The following is a 21,399-nucleotide window of genomic DNA, read 5'->3' as shown; positions in this document are numbered from 1 at the left end:
ACACAGCCACACACACTCAAATACATTTGCATGCTATGATGACGTCACTATTCTGATGATACTGGAAAAATGTATTGAATAAAATGAAATCCAATGTTTCTAAATGTCATTCCACCACTTCATTACTCTATTTTAAAACCAAATGAATGTTGGTTTATCATCTGGGCGCCTGAACACTCTCCAAATGCATCTCTTACACATTTATCTGTCTGTCTCTGGTGCATTTATATGACTCGGAGATTCATACCACACTACAGCTGAGGAGCTACTTAGCTGCTCTGAAAGAAGATCCGTCTCGTACACACACAAAAGGAAAAAAATAGAAGTCATTATCTTCCATTCATTTATTCACTCGCTGTCCCATCCCCCCCATTAAACCATAAAACCATTAAACCCCCCCCCCCCCCCCCACCCCCTCTAACTCCACACACACACACACAGACACACACACTCTGCCTGTCTATCCATGTATAAAAGTGCAGTGGTTCTCAATGGATTTTGCTGCAGAATGCAGATTTTACATTAGACTTCTAGACTTCTTTGTCACCTTTAGTAGTTTAGGTTTCTTTTACCTTGCATAAATTTTATGGCCATGTAAACCTATCTATTTAGTCTGCCTTTTATCTGGTGTCTTATCAATTCCATGATTTATAATCCTATAATCTGATATAAAGGAACTTTCCATGCTTGAATCCATCTAATTTAGTTAACAAGTGACATTGGTATAAATACAAATATTGTAGTGTCTATTTGGGTGCATGGCCTTCAACAACAAAAGATAAGCAGACTTATTTTGCATTGTATGTATTATTTATGTATTACTATACATAATATATGTATTATTATACAATTAGTTGCATTTTATCATCTGCTTTTAACATTGGGTTGCAATCCACCAATTGAGAACCACTGTATTAGTGTATGCATCTAAACTTAATTCACGAGAGTCCAAGTTGTACAGTAGGGTTGGGAATCAAGAACAGCTTTTTTTTGTTTGTTAGAAAACATAACCGAATAACTTTATGACATTCAGTTTCGCTAACAGTCCTGAAACTTTTGCATTCTTACGTTAATGTGGACATAACTCGAGAAATATAAACACGTCTTATTTTCTTAACATTCCATTTAACAAGTAGTCCATTGCTTATTAAACAGAACAGAAGCAATTGGACAATCAGAAACAGGTACACAATTCTGGAAAAACATTATTGTATCTTTGCTGTCTTTATCCCTCATAAACCCCTTTAGATCCAGCAGATTATGGGTTTAGAGGGATAGTTCACCCAAAAATGTAAACTCTGTCACCATTTATTCACCTTCAAGTTATTCCAAACCTGTATAAATTTCTTTCTTCTGCTAAACACAAAAGATGATATTTTGAAGAATTTGGGTAACCAAACAGCTTCTGGTCCAGTTACTGACTTTCTTGTCTAATTAATGGAAGTCAGTGGGGACCAGCAACAATTTTGACACATATTCTTTAAAATATCTCCATTTGAAGCAGAAAAAAGAAAGTAATACAGGCTTTGGAACAACTTGAGTAAATGATGACAGGAATAAAATTTTTGGAAGCACTATTCCTTTACAAGAAAAAAAGTCAAAAAAGTTGCTTTGTCATTAATCTTCTGCTAAAATGACTTCATTGTTTGACAAAAGGCCTATAAGGGAAGTGAATGCAATAACAATCATTAACTATAGCAATAAGGAACCGAGGTGGAATCTGAAGCAAAACTGTCAAAATTCCTTATAATTCCCATCCCCACTGTGCAACCTCACACACATCACACTGTCGTCCTCTGTGTGCATGCGTGTGCATGCATGTGAATGTACCGAGGCGAGTGGTGTGGTTGAGATAGGAGCTGAGACTGCGGCCCAGGCTGCGTGGTCTGCGCAGGGTGCTGCTGTAGGACTGCAGGAGGGAGTGCATGCTGAAGGAACCCCCCGAACCTCTCACTGAACCCCGCAGACCACCACTGCCGCCAACTGGCATGGCCTCTGGGATGGAGGAGAAGGGAGGAGGACGACACACAGAGGAAATGAAGACGAGGAGAAGGGGGGAAGGGCAGACAAGGAGCCAGGAAGGAGAATATAAATGTGGCGGGACACATAATGGAATTGAGTGTTATGGGAAAAGGAGCAGTAAAAGGAGCAGAAGTGTATAGAAAAAGGGGTGAATAAAGAAGATTAGTGTATTATGGAGATGTATAGAAAAGAAGATTGATATGATTTGGGTGAAATGGTAATGTTGGGTAGCAAGTGTTTGTGAGAAGACGGAACGGAGAAGACAGAAAAGGGAGAAAAACAAGGTTTGGGGGAAAGGTCACAGGATGAGAAGAAAAAAAGAGGGAACATTAAATTAAAAACAGAAAGAGACAAATTTTAGAGCATGCATTCATTTTTCCAAAATGATTATTTAAAAAAAAAAAAAGAGAGAGAGAGAGAGATCAATTTACAAGGATTATCTTCAGTGTTAGTGAATGAATTACAAGGGTCACAATTATTATGCAAAGAAACTGATAAACTCATTTTCTCACTGACGGTAATTGTTTCTAATGATGCTCTACACTGTGGCGGCAATTAAAACGTCACACGAAGGCATCGATTAATCAGCATGTGAAAGCCAAATGCATTTCAAATGTGTGCAGGGTTTGGAGAAATGCCAAAACAGGCTACAAAAGAATGAGATGGATTTGCAGAGTCGATATGATGATGTATTTGCATATGGTAATTAGAATATATAACATGTACATATATATTATTGACTTGGATGAGGCAGTTATGGAGAAGCTTTTTTGTTGAAACAGTCAGATCTGAGATGAGCAGGATCTGTGAGTGCAGTTAGCTTGAGATGAGAAGCCATGCTAGAAAACAACATGCTGATTGGTCAGAGGGGGTAACAGCAGGCAGGAGACAGTAGCTTAGCTCAACGCACGCAGAGCCATAGCCAGCCCTTGGGTATAATGGACAGATTGGCTTTAAAAATTTATTTCGGTTTCTTAATGCAATGCTTTAACGCTGCATACCCGTATCACACTGACAGGCAACACGAAGGGAGGCAGAGGTGAATGTATATGCATGCATTCAATGACGAATGGCTGAAACACACTTTCTTAAAACCACATGGATTAAAGCACAGCCCTGAGCTTCCTGGTGTATTCTAGAGAGTATCGGGACTCTTAAAGTCAAAATCGACCACATTTACTAACTTCATAAATGGCTTGAATGCTCTTCAGCACAATATACTCATATATATACAAATTAGTTTGTACCATTTTCACCCAAAAATGGAAATTCTGTCATTATTTACTAATTGCAACGTTGCTTGAAACACACACACACACACACACACACACATACATATATATATATAGGGCTGCACAATATTGGGAAAAAAATGGCAGCGATATTTTATTTTTCTGCTATATATATTGCAATACGAAATTTAATCTAATTTTTTCTTACAAACAAAAATGGGGTGAGCACACTTACATTCTCATTTTAAATGATTTAAACATCGAAACCATCATGTCAATTGATTATTATGCGCGAGGGAGAGAGAGCAGGACAGCGCTCGTGTTGTTTGAAGATGGTGAGCGTACGGCCGGGGCTCGTTTGATCTCTCTCTCGTGCTCTCTGTCTCTCTCTCACGCTCTCTCTCTCTCGCTCTCTCGTTAAACTGACAGGACTTAAAAACACATGCTAATGATAAACTTTCACTCTATGATGGTTAAGCTGTGCAATTAATCTGCGAATCACATTCGTCAAGGACCTTGGAGTAGCTGGCCCATACAGTTAATGAATAACGGATCAACTACGACAGCCTACATCGCACATCCTGCGATGTGACTATCGTGGATTTGTACATCGCGATATCGATGCTTAAACAAAACATTGTGCAGCCCTAATATATATATAATATTTAAGATATTAAATATATAATATATAAGATATATTTAAGATTAAGATATTTCTCAAAATATCTTTTCTTATGTTCCAGAGCAGAATTAAAGACATGCAAGGTGAGAAAATCATGAAAATTTTTATTAAGGGTGAAATATACAGAATTCTGTTTTTCTAAACAAAGCTTAATTTTTTGTTTTACAGAATTACCTAAAATAGCATTTATAACAAAACGCCTTTGTAAAGAGCATCTTAAAAAATACAAATTGTTATACAGACATCACTTGGTCATAAGGTGAATTGAATTGAGAAAATTTCTGTTGCATGCTGTCAGCAAAGAAAACACAATAGAAAGATGTGCTACTTTTTTTTGTCTTTGTCTCATCGCAATTCAGATGGCAAACTCACAACTCAGGTGAAATCTAATTTCTTTTGTCATGGCAGAGTGGATTCCAATAGAGCACCTCCGCTGAACAGTGAAAGGAAACACTGCTGTGAAGACAGTGTACTGAAATTCACAGCTGCTCTGTTCCAAATTTACAGCATAGCTGAAGTAAAAGCCACAAATCTGACAAATCCATAAACAAAGAGGAAATTAGCAATTTAACTGAAACTACATATTTTACACTCGACATGCTGAGAATTACAGCACTTAAAGGGGTCTTTTGACAGACTAAATGCTAATTTTTTAAAGTCTGGCCATTAGCAACAATACTGGCAACTTTCTGGCTGTCATTATATAAAAACCCTGGAACAGATTGTACAGATGGCGCTGAATTTGAGCTGTTTTTATCCCCTTCAGTAAGAATATTCTCTCTCACACACACACACACACATACTGTACACAAACACATAATCACTGGTTATGAGCATCTGAAATATTATATGCCACAAAGTTTTCATGCAAGTCCCAATATTGGGAAGGAATGACTGGGACGAGTTAGAGATGAAACGTAATTATGTTGTGCCTAACCACACTAACTGATTAGTCAATCACATAAGTCGGCCAAGTTTGTACATTTTCTGCATCAACTGCATTTGTGGAACATGGCGGAAATAAGTTAAGCATGATAAAATGTGTTAAATGTAGCATTACGGCCTAAATATTTAATAAACCACACAAGGGAAGAATTTCACAGATGACAAGCTTTTAAGTTCTGTGGAAAGCTGCGGATGCAGAGTCCATGCAGGTTTACTGATAAGCTAATAATGCAATCCACTATGGTGCACGATTAATCAAAATAAAACCAAAGCTGTGATATGGCTTAGTGAGATTATCAAATTGTGATTTAATTAAATAAATATAGGCACTGCATTCTTACACACAAGTGGCTCATTATCCACAGGTTAGTGCAGTTTTTCAGAGCAGCTCGGTTCACAGTAAATGCTGCCCCACACAAACTCCATCTCGGCTTCTGCTTTAGATCATTTTAATACGTCAATCTTCACATACTTTTAACGAGAGGCACTTATCAAAAAAAAAAGGATGCATAAGATTGATAGTTCAACTAAAAAAGATAATTCTGTCAGCACACACACACAAAAAAAAGATATTTTGAAGATTGTTGGCAACCAAACAGTTGATGACATTATGGAATAAAAAAATACTATGGAACTCAATTGCTACCGTCAACTGTTTGTTTGAACATTCTTCAAAATATCTGTCAGATTTTTATTTTATTTTAGTGATCTGCCCCTTTAAGGGCTCTGTGTGGTTTTCTGTCAAAATAAAAGTTTGATGGCTTAACATTTGGAAATTAAGAAATTACATTAAGACATTAGTATTTGTAACGTTATAGTTGAAATGTAAAATAAAATTATTATTAATATACGGTTTTCTTTAAATACACTTTTTATTTTAAAGTTACAACCCGCATTACGGAAAAGTTAGGACGTTTTTTAAATTTTAATAAAATGAAAACTAAAAGACTTTCAAATCACATGAGCCAATATTTTATTCACAATAGAACATAGATAACATAGCAAATGTTTAAACTGAGAAAGTTTAAAATTTTATGCACAAAATGAGCTCATTTCGAATTTTGATTTCTGCTACAGGTCTCAAAATAGTTGGGACGGGGCATGTTTACCATGGTGTAGCATCTCCTTTTCTTTTCAAAACAGTTTGAAGACGTCTGGGCATTGAGGCTATGAGTTGCTGGAGTTTTGCTGTTGGAATTTGGTCTCATTCTTGCCTTATATAGATTTCCAGCTGCTGAAGAGTTCGTGGTCGTCTTTGACGTATTTTTCGTTTAATGATGCGCCAAATGTTCTCTATAGGTGAAAGATCTGCCCATACCGTATGCACTTATGCACCCCCATACCATCAGAGATGCTGGCTTTTGAACTGAACGCTGATAACATGCTGGAAGGTCTCCCTCCTCTTTAGCCCGGAGGACACGGCGTCCGTGATTTCCAACAAGAATGTCAAATTTGGACTCGTCTGACCATAAAACACTATTCCACTTAAATGAGCCTTGGCCCACAGGACACGACGGCGCTTCTGGACCATGTTCACATATGGCTTCCTTTTTGCATGATAGAGCTTTAGTTGGCATCTGCTGATGGCACGGCGGATTGTGTTTACCGACAGTGGTTTCTGAAAGTATTCCTGGGCCCATTTAGTAATGTCATTGACACAATCATGCCGATGAGTGATGCACTGTCGTCTGAGAGCCCGAAGACCACGGGCATCCAATAAAGGTCTCCGGCCTTGTCCCTTACGCACAGAGATTTCTCCAGTTTCTCTGAATCTTTTGATGATGTTATGCACTGTAGATGATGAGATTTGCAAAGCCTTTGCAATTTGACGTTGAGGAACATTGTTTTTAAAGTTTTCCACAATTTTTTTACGCAGTCTTTCACAGATTGGAGAGCCTCTGCCCATCTTTACTTCTGAGAGACTCTGCTTCTCTAAGACAAAGCTTTTATAGCTAATCATGTTACAGACCTGATATCAATTAACTTAATTAATCACTAGATGTTCTCCCAGCTGAATCTTTTCAAAACTGCTTGCTTTTTTAGCCATTTGTTGCCCCCGTGCCAACTTTTTTGAGACCTGTAGCAGGCATTAAATTTTAAATGAGCTAATTAAGTGGATAAAAGTGTAAAATTTCTCAGTTTAAACATTTGCTATGTTATCTATGTTCTATTGTGAATAAAATATTGGCTCATGTGATTTGAAATTCCTTTAGTTTTCATTTTATTAAAATTTAAAAAACGTCCCAACTTTTCCGGAATTCCGGGTTGTACAATTTTTAAATTTTATTTAATAATAATATACTATTATTGTAAAAATAAAATAAATATTAGTAAACCTTTTAAAGCATGCATTTTTTAAATTGCAACCACAATTTTATCAGGGGAAAAAAATAAAATCGCAATTATTTTTTTCACATTTTTCCCCAAATCATGCAGCCCTGATGGGGAATTTCCTATGCTTTACTGGTCAAATGCAACTGCATCTATGTTCAGTAAGATAAACCACTGTACGCAAGTTTATCAAAAGAAATCAAGTGCGGCTTCCGTGTTGTCGTGCAAAAAAAAGAAAATGCTACCGTACCAGAATCACTGTGTGCTCCTGTGTCCTGAGAGCTGATGGTCTCACTCAAGGTCTTGTCCCCGCTGTTACCCCCTCGCAGCGTCAGGGACAGCTGCCGTTTGATCTTCCTCATGCGGTCCATCAGTGGGGGTACTGGGGGACGAGATGAGGGGGGTGGAGGGGCTGCCACTGTTGAACCGCCCTGTCAGAGACAAAAGCGCACAAGCAGGACCTTACAATCTGCTTCCTGATTCAGTTGATACCCTCTGTGATTACTGGACAGAGCAAAGTCATGCATTTTCAAGGACGCCATCCTCTTAAGACTGTAATGGAATGTGTTAACATATTCTGAGATAAATATTAGCTTAAAATTATGTAAAGACAAACATGGAGCAGAGACGTGATTCAGAGGACAAATTTGTTTATTTCATAACGTGGTTTGAGCGAATGGCGCTCTACGGAGTGGACATTAAAGTGAGAGACTGTAACTGGAAGAGGTTCACGGAGAGAGATCACACCTAGAATAAACAAATCACAGAGCCAACTGTAACTGCACACATAAGAAATGATTAGCCACAATGTTTTCACACTCATCATTGTAAGTGCGATTGTTTTCATTTATAAATCAAGTGCTTAAAGGACTGCAGACACTGTAGATTCAAGTGTTTTAAGGCCGGAAATTCAAGGAATCCAACTGGGAGACTCTCGGAGAGGCGCAAACAGGGTAATAATTGCAACAACAACAAAGCCATTATATGAGAGTATGTGCAGAAGGCACTGAATACGTTAATGATCACAGACCAGACTTGAGCATGAACATTCATCTCAGTTCAGTAAAATTCAAAGAAAGTGGCCAGAGATTATGGATATGTTGAGAGTAAAATTTTACTCATACTTTTTAGCAGTATGCCCAAAACACCCAGATGACCTAGTACACAAGCAGAGCACAGTGAGTGAGATACCATAATGCACTGCACTCGACTTGAACTTCCGTTTGAATAGTATTGGACGTGATTTAAATTATTAGGATCTCCTTTTTCACTATATATAGAATAATACTATATATATATATATATATATATATATATATATATATATATATATATAGTATATATATATAGTATATAAAATGAGGTAGTATTCCATTCAACACAAAGCCTAGAAAAGGAAAAAAAAAACAAAGTTACCCTCAGTGCTTGTGGGGAACACAGGGTCTTCTTTTTAGGAACAGCCAAAATTTTGCTTTTCCTTTAGACTGATCACATGCTTTGACACAAAGATGAGCAACAATCTTCACCGCAAATCCAAGCTTTGGGTCCTTGGACTTAACGTGACCCTGTAACAAGGGGACGGGATTCTACTCGGGCACAAGATTCCAAACACTTGTTTCCTGTGCAGATAGATATCGCAGTCCATGCTAAGAGAGACTTAACAAGTAATAGACCAAATGTCCTTTAGAAATTTAGCTTAAAAAATATAGAAGTCTGAACAACACACTAAACCACTAAAGTTTTAGTTTGTTAAAGAGCAATTTAAAACATGAAAATACATATCAAAGCAGTACTTCAAGGTGATAAATCAATGTAAAATCCCAAACTGAGGGGTTTAAAAGCACACTGAGCACAATGCATAAGATTTTGGATAACGCAAGAAAAAAAAAAAAAAACCTTTCCCAATTTTTTAACATACAGACACTAATTGCAATAATGAAAAGAGGGTTTTAAGGAACTCTAAAGCAAACCATTGGAAGGTTAACATCAAAAATACTATGAATAGTTGAAATACTTGAAATAGTGAGAATGGTATTTCCTTCAAATGCCTTGAAGCACAGAAACACACACCTGAAACCCAAGATGACAAAAAATTAAGGATGTTGAAAAGAAGAGCATATAAATGTAGACAAATCCAATGGTAATCAAAGCAAGGCATTTGAAGCATCTTAGTTTTATTTATCGTTCCCATAAATTCAAGACGAATCAAGCAGCCTCAAATCAGACGAGAGAATCAAACAGGAAATACAGGACGATCCACAAAACTTCGCTCTTGTTTACAATAAACCAATGTGACAAACAGCTCAGATTAGGAACTCTTACAGTGAAAGGACACTTTTGCGTAATATTCATCATGTTTTGCATCCTGAATAACAATCAGTCATGTGCAATGTGGCTGAATGGGTGACAAAGCAGCGCGAATCAGCTGTTCGGTGCCAAAATGAATCTAGACAATCCCTAATCAGTTCCGTAATCAAGGACAAACAAGACACAGTTATATATATATACACATGAGCTTAACCTGTTTACCCACCACCATTTCTGCTCCACACTGGCTTCATTCATGACCTGGTGAGTGATTGCAGCCCCGAGGAAAGCAGCAGCGGTCTACACCGGGTTAAGGGCCATTTTCAGCCCCCGGCAAAGTCTTAGTGCTACTTAATCAGGGTTGATGACTCTTTAAGTCTCGTTTCATTAGTTGACCATCAAAACAGCATGCAGGACAGCGTTCTGTGTGCCCCAGCTAGCTAACACAGGGCTGACTGCATTTCAGCTGTCCCGCAAACAGACTGGCAGGTTTCAGTTTCAGTGCTAAGGTGTTTCTTTAACTGACCTGCATTGATACCGTGCAGACTGAGGCTCATTTTCCACTCTATAGGTCAATAAAAGCTTCATGGGGTTCAGACAACTGACAGAAACTGACAGCTTGGTCTGCGTCCATGTGGATGAGTTTACAAACCTGTCCAGTCAAGCGGCAAAGAGCAGCCTGTTTTCAGTAAAACATCTTTAATTTGATCATATGGAAGAGAGTTAAACAAAGCACTGATCCATGCTGACCACAATCCCCCAACATCCCTCTCCAACCAGACTGACATCCATCCAAACACAAGGTGACACCCTGACAGGGGTGACCTTCATAGAGACTGATACTGGAACACTCGGTCCAGACAGCACTATATCAACCAGCCTCTGAGCACAAGTGTGTTTGTGTTGCTGTCATTTCTCTGAACTTGTCCGAACAGAAAAGCACTTCAGCAATATTACGCTGCTGAAACATGCCAGGACTGAAAAAAAATCCGCCTGCTCATGTAGGTTGCTCTCTAATTGGACACTGTTATTCACTGAGGCATTATCGGCTCTACGATTTTCTAATAGAGCAATAACGAAGACGATTACAACAGTCGAAAGAAAGCTGTGGACGCAGCCGTTGTCAATTATGCATCAAAGCTTTGGAACACACTATCAAGAGATATTAAAGGGATAGTTCAACCAAAAAAGTTCATCTACTTACCCCCAGGGCATCCAAGATGTAGGTGACTTTGTTTCTTCAGTAGAACACAAATAGAGATTTTTAACACAAACCGTTGCAGTAAGTCAATCATATAATGGAGTTTAATGGGAATCTCGGCTAAAAACACATAAAAAAAATAGATTAAAAAAATGAAACCAAATTAAACCCTGTGGCTCGTGATGATACACTGATGTGTAAAGACACAAAGCGATCAGTCTGTGCAAGAAACTGAACCGTATTTATATAGTTTTTTACCTCTGATACATGCAATGTCTGAAATTCTCAAATTCTCAAGCAAGTGCATGAGGAGGCTTCTTCTTCTTGCTTTATGGCGGATTGCAGACTTAAAAGTGCATTTCCGCTACCTATCTCTCAAATGGACCATTGACACTCCTAATTGAGATTGTAGATAGAGTGTCAATAGTCTAAATTCTTGCATTGCTTGTAGACCAATTCTGCAACCAATGCACTTTCCTCCGGAATTATTCTAGTCTTGCTTCAAAGCCAATTATGTCCAACATGGAGTTAAAGTCAAGTCAAAGTTCCAGTGCTTTCCCTAATTCTCTTAAATAAGCAATCAATGGAAACCACCACTTAAATGTGGTTTGGTGAATGCCAGTTAACTAAAGCATCAAAATGATGTATGCTACAACAGTGTAAGTCTGTTTAGGTGAGGAAAGCAAAGTTAAAGACTCCTAAATCATCCGTCACAACCTAATGATAATATTCCATAAACCAACCCACGCCTCCAACAGGCCATTCTGAATCAGACCGGCAAACTGTCAAACAAGCTCCTTCATCTGACCAGAACGGAGTCTTTAATGGGGACTTCTCGTTACCGTATGTTATTAGAGTTTTGATCGAGTGGGACTGAATCACTCTTCCTCCTTCCCCATTCCATCAGTGTAGCTTAAACCAAAAGTGGTTTCACCTGCTGGGAAATCAGAGTGAGCTGGAAAGATCATAATGTCATTTTTATGCCAGAAATGGTTTAAAGTACAGATTTACCCCTAGATAACATGCATTCGATTGTACAGATTCACAACTATGATGTAGACTTATTGAACACCCATTCATGTTTTGAATGAGTGACGTTAAGCTTTCATCACTAGATGCCATTGCCAACGTAAAATACGTCATCGACAATGTTTCAATGGATGCTATCAATTTAATGAAATGTTATTATTTCATAATATGTTTAATATTACTTGTTTTAATATATGTTGAACCAACTTGATTAAAATATACTTAATAAACACATACTTGTATAAGCCCTGAGGTACTTCAGATGACAATATTAGAAAGCACAGCATTACTGAATAAAACAGACGACTTTCTCAAGATAGCATAATTATCCAGGCAAGCCATAAATAAGTAAAAATAATGAAATTAAACATTGATTGCAGCCAGACTGCTGACTAATCCACAGTAAACCACAGATAAACACGCTAGCCAGGTTAGCTAAGTTAGTTAGCTGGCTTTAAAGATCAAAATTAAACGGCCATTGTACAGGAATGTGAGAATTACTTCTCCTTATTTTTACTCCTTCATTTTAGCTTTAGCTTTTCTGTCTGACTCTTTATATCATAAAACAACCTTTTGGTTTTCATTCAGACAGCCCGACCGACCCAAACAGGATATTACACAGAGACTGTCCGGCTCAAATTAACTCAAAAACGGCCTAAATCTACTTTTTCTGTCCCATTATGATGCGTTTTCCACTTTAAGATGAAATATCAGAGTGGGACAGGACGATCTCCAAGATGGTTTTCTTACCCGTGGAGTTGAGATCCGTATGTGCTTGTGTCAGTGAGTATGTGTTGCTCGTGTAATCTTAACAGCAGTAATAATATCCCAAAGCCGCCGCGCGCTCCCAATAGTCCTCGGCCATGTTCATCTACGTCTGCTGCTGCTCGTCCGGTCTCCACTGCTGCTGGAGCGACTCCTCTAGACCCCGCATGTCTCACTTGCTGTTCCTTCTGTCCTGAAATTGCAAAAACGTTACAGCAGCTGTTTCCTTCCTTGCCAAATCCGGACTGGAGTGGATCATGGAAGCGACAGAGCAGCTGCGAATAGACTCAGGAGTCACTCATTCCACCACCAAGATTCATCGGATAGGTTGGGGAACGTGTAAATATGTCATTGAGCAAATTCTTGCGTAACTGATACGTTTTTATGATGTATTTATGTTTTATTATGATATATTCCTGAGTAGGTTGATTCGTTGTATTATGAGTATTATGAGAAATTTGGATACGAAGTAAAAGCATCCACCCCTAATAAATTAAACTGACTCATATTGGGCTGACCCGAATTCCATTCAAGCAAGTCAGACTGTACCATTCGGGCGGAATGCGCAGGGGAGATGCAGCGGGAGTACAGTGTCCAATGCAGAATGCTGTGGGGCACTGCATGTCATGTTACATATTTGCCATATTATTTGTTTACGAAATTACTTTATATTAAAGTTGTTTATAATAGGATCAGATTTATCAATGAAAAGGTTTCTCAATGCATCAATGTAGAACTACGTGTTCAAGCCTAGCGTAAGAAATAAATAAGTGTATCATTCTATTATATTTGACTGGAGTTTATGGAAATTCAGACAGCTTGTCTATCTATCTAATAAAATATAATTTACTGGTATACACACACACACATGTTTGTTTTTGTGAAAAGTGGGGACATCCCATAGGAGTAATGGTTTTTATACTGTAGAAACTGTATATGGCCCTTCACCAACCCTACCCCTAAACCTAACCCTCACAGGAAACTTTGTGCGTTTTTACTTTCTCAAAAAAAAAAAAAACTCATTCTGTATTATTTATAAGTGTTTTGAAAAATGGGGACATGGATTATGTCCTCATAAGTCACCCTCTCCCTGTAATACCTGTGTCATACCCATGTCATTATACAGAGTTGTGTCCTGATATGTCACAAAAACAAGAGCACACACACACACACACACACACACACTATGATGTTCCGTAATATACATTAACAACATAAAATAAATTATTTCCAATAAATTATTTATAAAAAAAAAAATCCACTTGAAAAAAAACTTCCCATAATGTACATTTAGTTTAGTAAAAAAAAAAAAAAAAAAAAAGATAATTAATTAAATCCAAACTCCATTTGGAATAAAACGTGCATACCGTTGCATGTAAATTTAAATTCCAGAGTATCTTGGAATGTCTACTTTAATCACTTGTAACCTTATTAGAGCATTATGTTTTGAATATCCAGCCTGATTTATAATTGACAGCATTGATTTATATGATAATTAAACAGGATGGGTAAGGAGAGCAGGGGAAAACCTAACCTGAAGTGAGTGAGTGTGTGTGTGTGTGTGTGTGTGTGTGTGTGTGTGTGTGTGTGTGTGTGTGTGTGTGTGTGTGTGTGTGTGTGATGCTGAGGAGCAGTGGAGCCCCACAGTGAGTCACCGTTCTGGTATGCTCCAGAGCCCCTAGCAGAAATGAATATTTCTTTTGTTCCTTTAATAGTTCCCAACACTTTACTTCACCAGGGAAGAAACTGAATGCTGTAAATTAACCAGAGGTTAGTATTTTTTGCATACATGGCTTGACCTTAAAAACAATGCATGTCAGTGGTGAAAATGAAAATGGCAAGTTTACATATACACTGCAACCAAAAGAGCATTTAAATTTCATATACTGTAAGGTTACACCTTTTGTTACAAGTATCCATACATTTGGGAGGGGGGGGTGTTATCACCAAGAGTGTTACTTTTTATATTTTTTCAATGGCAGTTAATTACTGTGGCCATTGGCAAAGACAGACATGTTTGTTCAATCTTGTTGTGATTAAGAGAGCACTTCTGAAAATGACTCTTTCGGCCACCAGTAGCAACTGTTCAGCCAGGTTAGGTGATTTTACACATGCCATTCTTATTATTACTTGATGATGACCGCATTGTTCTTTAATTAGAAGTAAGGATGTTATTAAGGTCTTATTTATACTGGTGAACAATAATGCAGAGGAGTTAAGTGGCTGATGTAAAGCTAAAGGGCAAACCCATTGACGCATGCTGAAATGTGCTGGATTCATTAGTACATTCAAGTGCTTAACATGTTGAGAGCGATACTATAATGCAGCATTTAGAGGTTCACAGAACCACAACACAGAAGAACAGAGCCCCGGCGCTCACCTGTGTCTGTGGATGCACCGGCTGGAAGCGTCATTATGTTAGTGTGTGTGTGTGTGTGTGTGTTGATGATTTAGATTTGGAGTGACATGTACTAAGGAGTGTACATTTGGGATCTGTAACCTTTCTTCTCCTTTCTCCTTCTCTTTCTCTCTGTTTTCTTGTAAGCCTCATGTAGAGCTCATGCAACGTTTTTGTATGAATCTGTGGTTGTACCAGCCATATAGAAAATTAACTTGAATTTCTAATTTGTATATTTACATGTGGTTTTAGAACGATGTTTCACATTAAACAAAATTGTTTTACATGTGAATTTTAAGCTGTTTTAAGATGGATGAACAATTAAATATACAATATCAGTCAATATCAATAAATGTAGACTAATTCTGGTTTATAGCTGTCTGGTTTGAAACAGCATCAACATATTTGTGTGTCTATGAATATATACTGTATGTGTGTGTATATATATATATATATATATATATATATATATATATATATATATATATATATATATATATATATATATAATTTTTGTTTTGACTTTTTACTTATTTAGATAATTAAAATATAAAGCCATTTATATTTGTTTATTGTGATTTTTAGATTCACTAAAGATTACATTTACATTCGTGTCATTGAATTAAAATTTAAGTGAATGTTAGATGATGGTGCAGTGAAGGAAAAGCTCATGCGCCGTTAAATATCCAATGTCAGTCAATATCAATAAATACAAAAAAATCCAATATCAGCTGATAATTGATGCTATTAATTTATTTTTGTTTTAGATTTTTTACCTATTTAGAAAAATACTATTTAATTTGTAATATTTTGTCTAAATAATTAAAAATGTAAAGCAAATGTGTGAGTGTGTGTGAGTGTGTGTTTGCTAAAGATTACATTTAATTGTGTTATTATTATTATATTATTAAATAATATCATTATTTTATCATTTAATTATTAAATTTAAGTTAATGTTAGATTATTGTAAAGGCCATTTAGATTAATTTTAGGGAAATGCACCAATAAATATCCAATAGCAGTCAATATTAATACATTTTTAAAAAGCCTCCAGTATTGGCTAATACTATATATTATACAACCCGAATTCCGGAAAAGTTGGGACGTTTTTTAAATTTTAATAAAATGAAAACTAAAAGACTTTCAAATCACATTAGCCAATATTTTATTCATAATAGAACATAGATAACATAGCAAATGTTTAAACTGAGAAAGTTTACAATTTTATGCACAAAATGAGCTCATTTCAATTTTGATTTCTGCTACAGGTCTCAAAATAGTTGGGACGGGGCATGTTTACCATGGTGTAGCATCTCCTTTTCTTTTCAAAACAGTTTGAAGACGTCTGGGCATTGAGGCTATGAGTTGCTGGAGTTTTGCTGTTGGAATTTGGTCCCATTCTTGCCTTATATAGATTTCCAGCTGCTGAAGAGTTCGTGGTCGTCTTTGACGTATTTTTCGTTTAATGATGCGCCAAATGTTCTCTATAGGTGAAAGATCTGGACTGCAGGCAGGCCAGGTTAGCACCCGGACTCTTCTACGACGAAGCCATGCTGTTGTTATAGCTGCAGTATGTGGTTTTGCATTGTCCTGCTGAAATAAACAAGGCCTTCCCTGAAATAGACGTTGTTTGGAGGGAAGCATATGTTGCTCTAAAACCTTTATATACCTTTCAGCATTCACAGAGCCTTCCAAAACATGCAAGCTGCCCATACCGTATGCACTTATGCACCCCCATACCATCAGAGATGCTGGCTTTTGAACTGAACGCTGATAACATGCTGGAAGGTCTCCCTCCTCTTTAGCCCGGAGGACACGGCGTCCGTGATTTCCAACAAGAATGTCAAATTTGGACTCGTCTGACCATAAAACACTATTCCACTTTGAAATAGTCCATTTTAAATGAGCCTTGGCCCACAGGACACGACGGCGCTTCTGGACCATGTTCACATATGGCTTCCTTTTTGCATGATAGAGCTTTAGTTGGCATCTGCTGATGGCACGGCGGATTGTGTTTACCGACAGTGGTTTCTGAAAGTATTCCTGGGCCCATTTAGTAATGTCATTGACACAATCATGCCGATGAGTGATGCAGTGTCGTCTGAGAGCCCGAAGACCACAAGCATCCAATAAAGGTCTCCGGCCTTGTCCCTTACGCACAGAGATTTCTCCAGTTTCTCTGAATCTTTTGATGATGTTATGCACTGTAGATGATGAGATTTGCAAAGCCTTTGCAATATGACGTTGAGGAACATTGTTTTTAAAGTTTTCCACAATTTTTTTACGCAGTCTTTCACAGATTGGAGAGCCTCTGCCCATCTTTACTTCTGAGAGACTCTGCTTCTCTAAGACAAAGCTTTTATAGCTAATCATGTTACAGACCTGATATCAATTAACTTAATTAATCACTAGATGTTCTCCCAGCTGAATCTTTTCAAAACTGCTTGCTTTTTTAGCCATTTGTTGCCCCCGTGCCAACTTTTTTGAGACCTGTAGCAGGCATTAAATTTTAAATGAGCTAATTAAGTGGATAAAAGTGTAAAATTTCTCAGTTTAAACATTTGCTACGTTATCTATGTTCTATTGTGAATAAAATATTGGCTCATGTGATTTGAAATTCCTTTAGTTTTCATTTTATTAAAATTTAAAAAACGTCCCAACTTTTCCGGAATTCGGGTTGTATATATATAGTATTGTCCCATTATTTTCATAATGTATATCATATTGTATCATATGTATGTCTTCATAATGCATTATATGCATTCGGAAAATGTATATATATATATATATATACTGTATATAGTATTGCATTGAGTGTGTTTTCTGCAGGAGACGTGCCATGCTTTATACTACCTCCGGAAGCTGGAAAATGGTGATGCTGAGGCCCCTCTTTTGTCATCATTATCCATGTGTCAGTGTGTGCAAAGGGAGGGGAGGGCAGAAGGAAGAAAGATGGGGGGAAAAAAAGAGAGTGAGACAGAAAGGGGGTGTAGAAAGCGCGAGAAGATTAGAGCATGACTGGCTAAAGGAGGATTAAAAACTCAGCCCAGTTGGCCGAGGCTCAGCTCCTTCTCCTGTCGTGTGTAAGTGCGTGTCTGAGTATTTATGAGTGGAAGCCTGTTAGTGTGTGCATTCATCTCTCTCGCTTTTTCTCTCTCTTTCTAGCGTGACCTATCTTTCAACATCACTTTCAACACATATCAAGCCAGCCCAGCAGAACAGGTTAGACAGAGCAAATAGAAGAGGGAGGGGAGAGAGATAGAGGTAGAGAGAGAGAGAGGGGCCAACAAGAAAGACTTTGTCAGAGAAAGGCATAAAGACATCGGAGTAAAAGAGAAAGGGAAGCTCATCTCTCTGTGTGTTTGTGAAGACAGCTGCAAAAGGAAGTAAGATTATGGAAATGTTGTTTGGCATAATATTGCAACAGATTGTTCTTTGTTTGGCTTATGAAATTCAAGGGAACGCATGCATATGTATGTATTATATGATAATTTTTTTCTTGCCATAACATGTTGTGTTTATGTAACTTTATGCATGATCCAGCTCTGCATTCACATCAACCAATATTGTTCACACTTCAATATTTATTCATAAGCAAGATGGTGATTGGAATTCGCACACAGCATGTGCAACGTGTTAATCTGTTGCTTCCGTGATAACAGCACACTTCGGTTTACTAAAGTCCAGCAGCAATCTCTAATTAATCAGTAGACTTAAATATTCATGTGGTAGTAATCAGAACTCAAACTTGCTGAAAGTCCTGAGGTCTCTGGCAGGCCACACGGTCGATATCAGCATGTGTTGATGAGCTGTAAAACTGGCCGCTTAAGAGATACACTTCTATCTTTTAAGTCTGTCTGGTTCTTTTATTGGTTTTATTTTAAGCTGCATGTCTGAGCGGTGATACCATCTTTAATTAAAGCACGCTCTGACAACACACAGGCTCCGACTGTCACCGATGCGTCTCACTATGTTACTCCAGTGGATCGTGCCTGGACTTTTTTATGAGCAGCCCATTGTGTCTGCACAGAATGCCAGATCAGAAGTCCTTAATCTGAGCTTGAATAGAATGTATTAAGATTAGTGTCATTTTGGCAACACTGTAATAATAACTCCTGCATGTGGCGGTATATTGCACACAGTTTTCTGTACACTTGAAAAGAAAAAGAACCTTCTCATTAAAGGGATAGTTTGTCCAATAATGATATTTCTTCACCCTCATGTCATTCCAAACCTGTACGAATATATTTCTTCTGTCAAACACAAAAGAAGTTGTTTTTAAAAATGTCAAAAAGTGTTTTGCCTTGTTTTTCCTGTACACTTTTTGGACCACCTTTTTGTGTTTTCCAGAAGAAATTTCATATGCAGCTTTGGAACCACATAAGGGTGAGTAAATTACAGACTTTTCATTTTGAGGTGAATTATTACTTTAAGAAACATATTTGGTTGTATAGGTTTCTTGGTTTGAATTTAAATCATAGTATTTTTTATTCAGCCAGGATGCATTAAATTCATCAAAGAATCTTAAAAAAAAGTTTTCACACAATTTCATAAAAAAAGTAGGCTATAATATGCCGCACCACAGGCATATCGCGCTGTGTGATCGAGTTCATGTGATTGGCTTATAAGTAAACAATCCCCCATGTGGAGTGCGTTCTTGTGATTGGCTAAAAGAAGGGAGATATCTGATTGGTTGCAGATCATTCCCTGTTTAAAAAAATGCATTTGTGTGTCGAGCCAAGTCAGGGGAGTCTCAAAATTCACACACAAATGCAGTGAAGTTCACAGACCGCAAGCAGTTTGTAAATCAAGATATATGTGTGTGTGCATCAGAAATACATTTCTGAATCTTGTCCTCTGCATTTGTGAATCTTGAGTGCATTTGTAAATGTTGTTTGAATTTCTGAATTGTGTGTGTATTTCTGAATTTTGTGTGCATTTCTGAATTTTGTATGCATTTGTGAATCTTCTGTGCTTTTTAAATTTTGTGTGTGCATTTGTAAATTTTGTGCGCATTTGTGTATCCTGTGTTTGTATTTATGAATCATGTGTGTGCATGTATGAATCCTGTGTGTGCATATGTGAATGTAGTGTGTGCATTTATCTTTATTGAGACTCTTTTGGCTCCATACTAGAGTAGGTAAAGTGTGAAAACTATCAGGGTAAGGGTAAACCATAAATATTAAGCCATAAAAAGTTGGCTGTTAAAACACATAAAAAAAACTTCTGAAACATCATTTTGCAAGCCATTATAAGGTTTACTTAGTTCACGTGAGTGGTATAAATCAGCTGTGGAGATGAAGCTGTGCCATATTTTTTACAGCACAGATTTCTTTTTAACTTTTTATCTTTTCTTTTCTGTGTATTTCATGTGTCTTCAAATTTTTGCCAATCTGAATGTTAATGATTATTTGTAACATCTTAAATGACCTTGCAAACACGGTTAGGCATGTGTTGTAGACATGCTTGTCATGTGATCTTACATCATACTCTCACTGTGAGAGCTGTGGGTATTTACACAGGTCGGGCTGTATGTCATAAACACACAAAAGATAATCAAGAATTTAGGTCTAAAGGTTGTGTTGCTTTAGTAGCTGGAGTAAGGTCAACAATGAAATGACTCTAACAAAGCCTCCCTTTTTTGGCTGACCTTATTCATTTATTCTCTTTGTGAACGTCTCTCTCTCGCTGTCTTTCACAGGATGCTGTGGAGTCTGTTGGCCGTGACGGTGGTTTCAGCTGCTGTCCTGTATGTCCTCTATCACTGGTTCATCCCTACAGCTGTGCAGAGCAGCGGCTGGCTGGCACTTCTCTGGCACGATGTCATTCATGAGCGGCTCCTTAACATCATCACGGGAACATCGCGACCTCAGGTGACCCTCACTGTCATTCATCGCTCACATATATGCACAGATGAGATGTTGATGTTCAAAGAAGACAGAGAGTCACTGTTGACAAAAATACTATGCTACTACCATGCTGGTATGTTGTTTGGCCATGTACCATGAAAATACTGTATTTTGGTGAATCTAACCGCCTGTAAAAAAACATGGCATGGTTATATGATCCGAGCATTCATCTCATCACTTACACTCTCAATTTCAGTTGTTACCTTCAAGGAAATGATATAGAAAACATTGGACAAGTAAAACGATGTCATTTGTGCTAACTGCTTTTAGAATATTAAATGGTGAGACATGAATATGAGTGTGTGTGTGTATGTTGAAGTATAACATAGATGTGCTTTAGATCGTTTACATTGCTCGTATGCATATATGTTTTTGTTGTTTTTATGATGTTGTTGTGGTATATGTCATTGTTTGTGGTATAGTGAAGCCAAAGACAAATTTCCACTTTAACAGCAACTATCTATTTCTCAATGTATTTATTATTAAACATCATATTTATTATTACTTTTTTTTTTCATTAAGAAAATGAGACCTTTAAGTTATTTATTCAACAATATATTATTATTGTATTGTTACAT

General features: G+C 37.4%; 2 protein-coding genes across 8 annotated transcripts in view; one reads left to right on the top strand and one right to left on the bottom strand.

Moving 5' to 3' along the window:
* LOC132114884 (cyclin-dependent kinase 16-like) overlaps positions 1 to 13,098 on the bottom strand; it is a 33,789-nt gene extending 20,691 nt beyond the window's left edge. Inside the window, exons 1-3 of one of the 4 annotated variants that reach the window (XM_059523261.1) lie at positions 12,500 to 13,097; positions 7,463 to 7,643; positions 1,831 to 1,995 (exon numbers count right to left, since the gene is read on the bottom strand). In XM_059523261.1, coding sequence (XP_059379244.1) covers positions 1,831 to 1,995; positions 7,463 to 7,583 — 286 coding nt within the window. In that variant the 5' untranslated portion in view covers positions 7,584 to 7,643; positions 12,500 to 13,097. Of the gene's footprint in view, positions 1 to 1,830; positions 1,996 to 7,462; positions 7,644 to 12,499 lie in introns of all 4 variants that reach the window. The other 3 variants (XM_059523262.1, XM_059523263.1, XM_059523264.1) reach the window with 3 other exon arrangements.
* Positions 1 to 21,399, top strand: part of comta (catechol-O-methyltransferase a) — a 51,836-nt gene that overhangs the window by 25,635 nt on the left and 4,802 nt on the right. Inside the window, exons 1-2 of one of the 4 annotated variants that reach the window (XM_059523268.1) lie at positions 14,216 to 14,284; positions 20,614 to 20,785. In XM_059523268.1, the coding sequence (XP_059379251.1) occupies positions 20,615 to 20,785 (171 nt within the window). In that variant the 5' untranslated portion in view covers positions 14,216 to 14,284; position 20,614. Of the gene's footprint in view, positions 1 to 14,215; positions 14,285 to 17,875; positions 17,996 to 18,050; positions 18,299 to 20,613; positions 20,786 to 21,399 lie in introns of those variants that run through there. The other 3 variants (XM_059523267.1, XM_059523265.1, XM_059523266.1) reach the window with 3 other exon arrangements.

This window comes from Carassius carassius, chromosome 34, assembly GCF_963082965.1.
Source record: "Carassius carassius chromosome 34, fCarCar2.1, whole genome shotgun sequence".
Lineage (NCBI taxonomy): Eukaryota > Metazoa > Chordata > Actinopteri > Cypriniformes > Cyprinidae > Carassius > Carassius carassius.
This window is presented reverse-complemented; position numbering and strand designations above follow the sequence as displayed.